This window comes from Cervus elaphus, chromosome 17, assembly GCF_910594005.1.
Source record: "Cervus elaphus chromosome 17, mCerEla1.1, whole genome shotgun sequence".
NCBI lineage: Eukaryota > Metazoa > Chordata > Mammalia > Artiodactyla > Cervidae > Cervus > Cervus elaphus.
The window spans coordinates 8,168,995-8,180,788 of NC_057831.1; the positions used below are offsets into that span (position 1 = coordinate 8,168,995).

Genomic DNA, 11,794 nt, shown 5'->3' on the forward strand with positions numbered 1-11,794 from the left:
GCCTTATTGGTGACATTGTAATTGGTGTTTTTCTGCTAATCTTATTAATATGGAATGCTTGACCATTTTACACCTCCTGAATACACGAAATCGTTGGAGATGAAATCCATTGGTCTAAAAAGAGATGATAAAGAACCAATCTGCCAGTGGTATGATCTTAAATACAAACACATAACTAACCAGAGCAGTTCTTACTGGCTCAGGAATTCAACTCGGTGAAACCTTTTTGTGTGCATTCATGCCTGGAACTGTGAGAATGGACTGTGGACATGGTATAAAAAGAAGTACTTTGTTCTCTGTATTTCCACTTACTGAGCAAAATGACTCGCTTTATTGATAAGTGCCTTTTTCTGTCATTAGGCTGCTAGACCAGCTGCCAAGAGCCAATGTAGTTTTTCTGCGATACCTTTTTGGAGTGTTACACAACATTGAGCAACATTCCTCATCCAATCAGATGACAGCTTATAATTTATCAGTGTGTATCACCCCAAGCATTCTTGGTCTGCTTAATTCTGGCAGCACAGCATTCGAAAACTTCACCAAGAAGGTAATGAGAGCTCTCATTTTTATGCCTTGCAGGGCAGAGTCCCCATTTTGAACCTGAAGTCTGTGGTATTAACTCTGGTGAACCAGCCATTTAAAGTGCACATTTTAATTACACTGCCTTGGACTGGCAGAGGCCTGCTCTGGTTGGGCATGGGAAGGTGTGTTGCAACTGAGAACAGTCGAGTCACTTCTCCTTTGCCATCCAAGAGATTAAACAATAGAGAGATAAGAGTAGGATGGTGTGATAGAGAAGAACGTGGCTTTGGAGTCTGAGAACCAAGATTCAACTCTCAGCCTAATCACTGAGGGGTGTACAAACCTCCAAACTATGATTTCACCATTACACAATGATGACAACACCCAATACATCTGGTCAGTCTCGGCACATCTTAGGCGGCCTGGGCAATATGAGCACCCAAGGTTCCACACATACCGGCCTCACTCTGCCAGTTCTGGCTCATTCAGGAAAATACTTGGCTTCTATTGTGTCTCTGCTAGAGGATGAGGAGGCTAGTAAAATATTTCAGAACATCCTGACAGAGCCACAACATGCCTAAGAAGATCACAGCTCTTTTCCAAGCTCCCCTGGACAGCAAGTGTGAGGCAAGGCAATGCAGTTAGACAGACAGACATGTTTTCTCTCCAGATGCTTTCTTCCGTCACAAACCCCGCCACCCCACACAGAAACCTCTGCTACCCACGTTTCAGATAGTTCTTCACTGAAGTGAATTTCAAAATTTGTGTTGCATTTGATGCTTTATCAAGTTTAATGAGATGCTATATATAAATTCTATCTCAAGAAAACTAGAAAAAAGTTCAATAAAAATAAATAAAACTTAATAAGAAAATATACATTTTTGTCCCAAACATCCTATGTAGGCTACTTAAAAATCATCCTAGTGTTAAGCATGTAGCAATCATTACAAAATTTTAGCTATCAGACTAGGCCACATATTATAACTTTAGTCCACCGACGAAAAGAATTTTAAAATTTGTGCCGAAAGTATTCTTGAAAAGATTAGTTATTTCTTAGAAAAAGCTGATGCATATATAATATATACCTATTGTTTAAATCAAGTGAATTTTTCTGACTTCTTTTGCATTTTTTGTGAGAGCCAAGATTCATGTATGAAATGTGATTTACTATTAGGCCATATGTACAGTAATACCCCATTCTTTGCCCCTCTTTGTTACAGATTTCTTTCATACAATTTCTCATTGAAAACTGTCTCAAGATATTTGGAGAAGATATCACGTCTCTCTTTGGACCGAAGTCAGTGAGTTGTGATAACAGTCATATCACTGACGTCACTGATAACAGTGAGAAGGTTGCAGGTACGTGAATAATGTAACTGGCTTTGATGCAAAAGACAGCAAGGCTGCCAGGGTCAATGGGAGATCTTGGAGTCCAAAGCACATTCTAAGGGCAGTAATTTCCATCCGCTCCAAGACATGGGAAGTTTCCCACTTGTGAGATCAAAGGAAGGATAAGACTGTTCTGATTTCAAGAAGCTACTAATACAGCTTTAGAAGACATCATGGTTCAGTTCAGTTCAGTTGCTCAGTCGGGTCCGACTCTTTATGATCCCAAGGACTGCAGTGACCCCAGCTCGTTGGGGTCAAGGGCTGCAGCGTGCCAGGCCTCCCTGTCCATCACCAACTCCCGGAGCTTACTTAAACTCATGTCCATCGAATCAGTGATGCCATCCAACCATCTCACCCTATCTGGTCCCCTTCTCCTCCTGCCTTCAATCTTTCCCAGCATCAGGGATTTTTCCAATGAGTTAGTTCTTTGCATCAGGTGGCCAAAGTATTGGAGTTTTGGCTTCAGCATCAGTCCTTCCAATGAACACCCAGGACTGATCTCCTTTAAGATGGACTGATTTCTTTAGAATGGACTGATTCCTTTAGGATGGACTGAGTTCTTTAGGATGTACTGATTTCTTTAGAATGGATTGATTCCTTTAGGATGTACTGATTTCTTTAGAATGGGCTGATTCCTTTAGGATGGACTGATTTCTTTAGGATGGACTGATGGACTGATTAGAAAGAACTGATTTCCTTTAGGATGAACTGGTTGAATCTCCTTGCAGTCCAAGGGACTCTCAAGAGTCTTCTCCAACACCACAGTTCAAAATGGACATCCCAGTAATATATCACATTTTGAAATTTTTAAAATAAAACTTTAAATAAAACTCATATATAAAAGACGTGCTCTGGCTGAACCTGGAGTGAGCGGCCCAGGGCACTGCCTGGTTTATTCCCCTCTCCTTTCTTTTTCTGGTCAGTGGTCCCTGAGGCACTGCAAGTTTCTAGTGCCTTTGCAATAGGTTGAAAAAAACCAGCATCACTGACAAAAAAAGGACTAATGTCAAAAATATTTTCCAGAGTAGAAACTCTCGTACCAGTATTTACCAGTTGCATTAACTTTGGCCAATTATTCTAGATCAGTTTCAGTTCCTTCATCTCTAAGTTGTTAATGAAAAATACCTAAATCTTAGGATTTCTCTAAAGATTAAGATAATTGATGTAAAATAAATCTGTAAAGAAGCAATTAATAGGTCTAGCAGAAGTTCTCATGAGATTAGAGTTAGTACTACTTGAGCCTAGATAATCGCAGCTTCCTGGTAGCAGTTCATTCTTATAAGGCAGCATTTAGCTTCAGAACCTGAGGGCATGAATCATGAGTCCCTTTATATTTTTAATACCTCTTGGTTTTATGACACTTATCTCATTGCTTTGAGGAAATCTTTACGACAATCCATTTAGATGAGTCTATGCTCAACATTCAGAAAACTGAGATCATGGCATCTGGTCCCATCACTTCATGGGAAATAGATGGGGAGACAGTGGAAACAGTGTCAGACTTTTATTTTGGGGGGCTCCAAAATCACTGCAGATGGTGATTGCAGCCATGAAATTAAAAGATGCTTACTCCTTGGAAGGAAAGTTATAACCAACCTAGATAGCATATTAAAAAGCAGAGACATTACTTTGCCAACAAAGGTCCATCTAGTCAAGGCCATGGTTTTTCCAGTGGTCATGTATGGATGTGAGAGTCGGACTGTGAGGAAAGCTGAGCACCGAAAAATTGATGCTTTTGAACTATGGTGTTGGAGAAGACTCTTGAGAGTCCCTTGGACTGCAAGGAGATCCAACCGGTCCATCCTAAAGAAGATCAGTCCTGGGTGTTCACTGAAAGGACTGATCTGAAGCTGAAACTCCAATACTTTGGCCACCTCATGCGAAGAGTTGACTCATTGGAAAAGACCCTGATGCTGGGAGGGATTGGGGGCAGGAGGAAAAGGGGATGACAGAGGATGAAATGGCTGGATGGCATCACCGACTAGATGGACATGAGTTTGAGTAAACTCTGGGAGTTGGTGATGGACAGGGAGGCCTGGCATGCTCCGATTCAGGGGGTTGCAAAGAGTCAGACATGACTGAGCAACTGAATACCTGAGAAACTAGGACTGAACTGAACTGATTACCTAAGAATACGTTCAAACTAAGACAACTGTTTGCTTTCATTTCATCAGTGACAACAGAACAACCTCTTGAATCCAAGCCAGTGAGAGTGACAGTGATTTACAGAAAGGCACAACTGCAGTATAATGCCATGACCTCATCAAGGATGGGTCCATCCACTGACCTGTCTACAGTTTTCTAAGTTCCTGAAGATTACAGTGCCCATAAGCACAGTTTACCCTTCCTTTTTCTTTATCTTATAATATCTTACTTGAGAACACTTTTTTACAAAACATTTGCATGATTTTGTTGAGATTGAATTAAACAATCACATCTCATCCAGAAATAAATGAATTTCCTGGCACAAGAATGAACATGAGGCACTTAAACCAAGAGAACCACTTTGGATCATTCAGTGAAAAATAAGACCTTTCAAGGTCCCAGCTTATACCATTTCAGTTTTTCTTGATCCCATATATCCATATTTGAGAAAATATTCCCTCCAAAATATCTCTTCTTTCATTCCTACCATATTATATTGCATTTTTGTACTGTACTGTACATTTTTATATCGATGCAATAAAAATAGGTTAAACCACCATTTCATTTGCTTATGATTCATTTTAACACTTCGGGAGATGCTCAACTGGCAGTTTGGGTCTCAACTAAGATCACTTACGAACCTGTAATCAGTTGGCAGCTCAGCTAGAGTAATCTACGTGTCTGCTGTTTGAAGCTGGCTCTGGGCTGATCCCCACGTCTTCAACAAGCAAACCGGCCTACTTCATATGGTAGAAGAAGAGTTGCCAACAGCAACAGGGGATTTTCAAGAGTCAATGTAGAAGAGTGCTCCACAGAAGACTACAAAGACAATGAGTTATTCACTATTTACTGAGGAACGTAAGGGAGTTCCAGAAAAACGTCTGTGTCTGCTTCACTGACTATGCTAAAGCCTTTGACTGTATCTATCCATGGTGCTCAGCTGTTTCAGTTGTGTCCAACTTTTTGCAACCCTATGGACGGTAGCTCACCAGGCTCCTCTGTTCATGGGATTTTCCAGGCAAGAATACTGGAGTGGGTTGCCATTTCCTCCTCCAGGGGAATCTTCCTGATCCAGGGATCAAATCCATGTCTCCTGAGACTCCTGTGTTGGAGGTGGTATCTTTACCTGCTGAGCTATCGGAAGCCCTTTGACCATGTGGATCACAACAAACTATGAAAAATGCTTAAAGAGATGTGAGTACCAGACCACCTTACTTGCCTCCTGAGAAATCTGTATGCCAGTCAAGAAGCAACAGTTAGAATTGGACGTGGAACAAAAGACTGGTTCATAATTTAGAAAGGCTGTATATCATCACCCTGCTCAATTAATTGACACGCAGAGTATATCATGTGAAGTGCTGTGCCGGACAAATCACAAGTTGGAATCAAGATTTCTGGGAGAATTATCAACAACCACAGATATGCAGATGATACCACTCTAATGGCAGCAAGTGAAGACGAACTAAAGAGGCTTTTGAAAAGGGTGAAAGAGGAGAGTGAAAAAGCTGGTTTGAAACTAACCATTAGAAAAACTAAGATCATGACATCCAGTCTCATCACTTCATGGCAAGCAGAGGGGAAAAAGTGAAAACAGTGACAGATTTTATTTTCTTGGGCTCCAAAATCACTGCAGATGGTGACTGCAGCCATGAAATTAAAAGATGCTTGCTCCTTGGAAGGAAAGCAATGACAAATCTAGATAGCATATTTAAAAGCAGAGACATCACTTTACCGACAAAGGTCCATATATTCAAAGCCCTGCTTTTTCCAGTACTCATGTATGGATGTGAAAGTTGGATCATAAAGAAGGCTGAGTGCTGAAGAATTGATGTTTTAAATTGTGGTGCTGGAGAAGACTCTTAAGAGTCTCTTGGACTGCAAGGAGATCAAGCCAATCAATCCTAAAGGAAATCAACCCTAAATATTCATTGGAAGGACTGAAACTCCTTGGTTGCTGAAGCTCAATACACAAAGAGCCAATTCACTGGAAAAGACTCTGATGCTGGGAAAGACTGAAGGCAACAAAGGATGGCAGAGGATGAAATAGTTAGACAGCATCACCAATTCTCAGTAGTGAGATAGTGGAGGACAGAGGAACCTGGGTGCTGTAATCCATGGGGTTTCAAAGAGTTGGACACAATGAGTGAACAACAATAATACTGTAACTTACCACACATGAAAACGAAACTCAAGACAGCACAACAGTCACAAACATCCTTTTATTCATCAGCTTTTAACCCTCCATTCTTTAGACTAGCATTTCCCAAAGGGTATTAGGAAGCATGGCAGGGAATATCTTTGAAATAATAATTGATTTTTTTCCCTCAGATATTCCTTAGCTCTTCCTTTCTCCTTGTCTTAAGCTGTCTTAAGGGATAGCTAGATCATTTCCTCAGAAGAGAAGAAATTACAGAAGTATAAGAGAAAAAGAGAGCATTTCATTGCTTACAAGTTTTGAGAACTTAGTTTCCTAGGAAACAAAAACCATGCCTGGCAGAGGGTGAAGATCTCAATAGAGACCACATGGGAAAAGCCTGGATTCACTAGGGGCATGGGATACACGCCACATTCCATAAGTGGAGACCAAGAGGGATTAGGGGGCCCCCACAGAGCAGTTACATAACAGGTCTAAGAAAGACGGTGCACTGTTCATTCATACAGAATTTCTCATACCTCAACAAGGAGCAGATCAGTGAAGTTATTCCCATCAACATGAGAATTACAGTATGGAAGGAACAAAGAGAACCAGTGGATCTGAGTAACACATGTCTCAGGCCCATCACCTGGGACCAGAAAGCAAGTAGGACATTTCAGCAGACATCCAGCATACACAGATGATACAGTGGATACATGTCACACCTCATTCCACAATGACCTAGCTCCTTAGCATTAGTAAACTCCATAACATGGATACATTCATGGAGAAAATGGAAAGATCTTGAATTTCTGCCAATCTGGGAACAAAGGATTAAACTAGAAATAAAACGTACTATTTAAAACTATAGAACAGTACATATCTTAATATATTACAGTTTGCAGACTGAGATTGATACCAATATATATAGAATACTTGATCCATGCACTGTTTCCCTAGCAAGGGTTCCATGGTCAAATAGGTTTGGGAAATGCTGTATTTTCCTACTGGAAATCAAAATGCCCATTAACATATTAATGTCTTAGAGAAGACTCACAGTAAAGAAACTCAGTATTTTCCACATCTGACCTGAGAGATCCTTTTAGAGGAAACTTATTAATGAATGATCCTAGAAACATACATAAATAAACACTGCTCTTAACTTATCTCCTTAGGTCACAGAAGATCCTCTACAATGCAACCTGCTCCAGTAATCCATTTTTTCTTCACTATTTCTCAGTGTAGATCCTTTTCTTTAGCTAGGTCAGACACTTCACTATTTCCTGAACAAGATACACACATGTCTCTAAGTATAATTATCAACTCCTGTTTGTCTCTAAATATACACAAACTAGATAGCTACTTGGGTTCTACTCTCAGAAATTTCACAAAAGACATCTGTGACCATTACAGCTCAAATTGATTGCTCTTTTATAATGCATGAACATTTGACCCCATGAGATATTGGCTCATATGTTGCTTTGCACCATCAGGAATTACACTGGTATTTTTATACATAGCTCAACAATCCAAATTCCTGAGGTAAATGATTATTCCTTGTGTTAAGTTTATATTACTTTTAATGCCTGAGTGAAAATCTACTAAAAAAGGTATAAATGAATCTGTGAAGTTTTCTTAAGAGTACAGAAATTTTACATTAATTGGTAATGACTGCAAATTTTAAAACTGAAGAGGCAGAAAACAGCACAAGTGGAATTTCAGTGAGTAGCAATAAGACATAAGTTTTAGATATGACTTTACAGTCTTTACTGTTCACAAGTTCTGGTAGTCACTGTTTTTACTCATCTTGCAAAAATGGGATATTGGTGTGATACATTTGGGAATAATTGCATGCTTGTGTAAATTTTCTTTTAAATAGAAACAATTCCATAGCAAAAAGGGGTAAAAACATGGCTGGGCAGTTTATCTGTGAGTTTTTGAGCCAAGAAAGATATACAAAAGTCCCTCAAATCTGAAAAAGAGAAATAATAGGAGGTAAAGAAAAGCTGAAAATAGTCTGTCAACTGTAACTCACAGAGGAGATTCTTGCCATGTGGAAATGGCCAATAAATGTTAGCTTTCCCCTAGGATACTCACTGAGAAAGTCAAGTTATTAATTTTAGAAAAGATCCTAGGAACTGACAAAACTATAAAAGGACCCATTTGTCTAATTTAGAATGAATAAAAGGCAATTAGATTTTCTGATATTAGTTTTTACCATAGTTAGTAAGATCTGTGTAATCATCAGACAACCTTCACTTAGTGATGTAATTAAGGTTAAATATTTTCAAAGGAAAGCAAAGATACTAAGGATGAAAATCTTGATTTATTCCAGAAAGAAAGCTATTCAAAGGCTTTAAGAGGAAATGAATTATCTTTACGGTGATTAATAATTACAATATATTGACTAGTATGTTCAATTTTTTATTTCACTGCATTAGCTATATCTCATAAATTATTTTTATTTTTTAATATTTTAGTTTTTTAATTATTCAGTTAATACATGTTATAATTTTCTTTGTGAATTACTCTTTAATCCATACATTGTTTAGGCTTTTTATTTTTTCAGGTTCCCAACCCTGAAGGATTTTCATTACCATTTGTAATAGTTAATTTCTAATTTTAATAGAGTAGTGACTAGATAATACGTGAATGATTGTGATTCTTTATGACTGCAAGTATATAGTAAATTTTAAATTTTCAAATGTTGCATGCATGCTTTAGAAGTGTGTGTATTCTCTGTTGGGTTCTCTTTTGGGTACAAAGATATACATATATTTAAAATCATGCTGTATGTGTTACTCAAATCCTCTCTGTATATTCTCTAAATTAGTTTCTAAGAGAGGTGTTAAATTCTCCCATTATGATAGTAAGTTTGTCAATTTTATTTTGTAATTCTGAGTTTTTATAGCTGTTTTTTTTTGGAGGAGGATTACAGTCTACGTCCATATTAAGCATAGTAAGTTATAATTTTTATACTCTTTCCATAAATATTCTTTATTAATATTAATGCATCTGCTTTATATTCTATTTTGAATAATATTTTTATTCCAGCTCTTCTTTCGGTCCATATATGCCTGGAATATCTCTTTTGTTTTTTCTCTTTTTAAATTTTCTGTTTTAGGGTGGGTGTGCATGGATTTGGTGTGTGTGTGTTTGTGTCAGTGTCTCCTATAAACAGCATATAACTGACTTCTTTTATATCTAAGCTAGTAATTTTATTTTTCATTTAACCAGAGTCATGTAATCTATTTACATTTGTTGTCACTACAATGTGTTTTGAGTTACATCATTTTATTCCATAGTTTAGTTTCATCAGCAGTTTCCAATGGCTTCATTCGTCCTCCTCCTCCTAACTTTTCTTGGATTGGTACACTGTAGATGAGTGTTTTTCCTATTGATTTTTATTTATGCATATTAAAACTTCTCAGACATTATCTCTCTGAATATGCTGCTGTAATATTCTATTATCATTTGTTATCTTTTGCTAGCATCCCATTAAAATTCTATTAAACAAGGATTCTTGAACATCATGTCTCAACTATTTTTCTATTTTTTTGTTTATGCTGCATCCTGGGTACAATTCTTAGTTCTCTCTTCCAGTTTGTTATGTCTTTAACTTTGTCCCATTCCAGAGTTCATGTTTTAAATTTTATGAGTTTTTAAGTGCTGATATATTTTCTAGGGTTACTAACTGGATCTTTTTCCTATCCTTATGATTTTATATATATATATATATATTTTTTTTTTTGGCCACAAGAGGCAAAGTATTTTATTCTAGTGTCCCCCAAATTGACTGTGGAAGTAAAAAGTTTCTACATTAAAAAAGTTTATATAAATTATATGAATAGTAATTTTCATAAAAGTCAAAATGAAACGTTCTGCATAGGACAAAAGATATGCCTAAGCAACATATCATATTTGCACAAGGCCACTGAATGTCATGGGTACTACTAACAAATGAAAAAGCTTAAGTCTATGGCAGTCTGAGCAAAGATTTCAGTTTGGTATTCTATAACCCCAAGACTATAAACTATTCTTACTATACAAAAGCTCTAATGACATACAGAGTTTTTTGTAGGAACTCTTGTGCTTCTGGTTGGCACATTATCTACTCTTCAATATGTGAAAGTAATACAGACAGTTGTGAGAGGTTGTGCAAAACTATTGTATTTACAAAAATGGCACAAAAGTGAATTCAACAGTCGATGCACATGCACACTTCATTCACATCTTCAATGACAGAAGGTATTCTGAACACTATAGAACTGAATAAGAATACTAGCTTCAACAGCAGCTGTTAAGCAATAGAGTCACGTAAGTTACACCGGAATGGGCAAATATTGCCCGAGTAAAATTCTATTGTTAAAGCTGAAACAGATTTAAGGCCATTCAAGTTCAAGCACAGGATACAAATCTTTTGGAGCCCCATTTATTTGTGTTTGAAATATGTGACCTTTCTTCTAACTTGTGGTCTTAAACTTCTGTTTTACAAAACCCAAAAGGAAAATCCAGAAGAAATCAACAGTAGAGGTTATATTAAATAAGAGTAACATACAAAGCTATAATTAAGATGAATTAAAGAAAGCCAACATTAAAACTGCAAAACTTGTTTGTTACTTGTTGGATCCAGCCCTACACTAGGAGTTAGGTAATATATACAATTATTTTCAAGTAGATTACTTTATGTTGCTCTAACGTGTTCTTTTCATCAGTGCACTGTTAAACTAATCAAAACTCTACACATGTATATTCCCTTACAATAGCAGCACACACTACCGCTATCTGCAAAGCCATCACTCTCAAATGACATAGGGAGTAAAAGGAAATAAAAAGCAGAGGAGTAACATATTAAGGAGAAATCATGGGAATTAGAAGATCCATGCAGTTCAGCTCTTTTTAATCAGCCAGCCAGTTTGCTAGCAACAAGAGATGGTTTCCGTTGAGGAAGGTCCTGTGGAGTGGGAATGTGGTCACCAGTGACCTCTGTCTTATCCGGGGTTGCAGTAGGAAGTTGCTTGTTCTTCATTTTTGCTTTAGCCATGTTGTAATCCCCAGAATCAAAATATTTTTGCCCTTTCTGCAATCGTTTCCTTAAAAAATCGGAACCTCCAGGCTTTTGTCCCAGATGAGGATACCTTGCTTTTAATTTTGCTTCTTCAGCTTTCTCTGGGCTAGTCACTTTATCTTCCATTTCCTTCTGCTCCTCCGCGGAGGTTGCCTCGGGGACTTCTGCAGACATACTCCTCCCTCTTCCTCCGCTTCTCCAGCTCTGCGACGCCCAAGCACTTCCTTCTTGCCTTCCTGATTTTATATATATATTTTAATAGAGATCATTCCTTTTCCTTTTTGATTCTGGTACCAAGAAGTAGGCTGCTGCTGTAACAATACCTAAAAATGTGGAAGGGGCTTTGCAAACTGGGTAGTGAGTAGAGGCTTTAGGAGCTTTTGAGAGACATGCTAATAAAAGCCTGAGTTACTGTGAGGACAATATTGGTGGAACTATAGATGTTAGAGGTGATTCTAATACGGATTCAGAAAGAAAAGAGGAGAGCTTGAGAGGCAGTCTATCTTCTTAGAGAACAAACAAATAATTATGAACAG

At 37.8% G+C, this 11,794-nt stretch overlaps 2 protein-coding genes across 2 annotated transcripts in view; one reads left to right on the forward strand and one right to left on the reverse strand.

Annotated features, from left to right (window-relative positions):
• The window catches only part of LOC122673229, a 42,963-nt gene extending 38,720 nt beyond the window's left edge, over positions 1-4,243 (forward strand). Inside the window, exons 16-18 of the mRNA XM_043870759.1 lie at positions 361-547; positions 1,743-1,881; positions 4,086-4,243. Of these exons, the coding sequence (XP_043726694.1) occupies positions 361-547; positions 1,743-1,881; positions 4,086-4,216 (457 nt within the window). The 3' untranslated portion in view covers positions 4,217-4,243. The remainder of the gene's footprint in view (positions 1-360; positions 548-1,742; positions 1,882-4,085) is intronic.
• Positions 4,244-9,944: 5,701 nt separating this feature from the next.
• LOC122673612 (cAMP-regulated phosphoprotein 19-like) lies at positions 9,945-11,471 on the reverse strand. The gene has a single exon (XM_043871540.1). The coding sequence runs from the start codon at positions 11,430-11,432 to the stop codon at positions 11,094-11,096; it is 339 nt and encodes a 112-aa protein (XP_043727475.1). The 5' UTR covers positions 11,433-11,471; the 3' UTR covers positions 9,945-11,093.
• Positions 11,472-11,794: the final 323 nt, after the last annotated feature.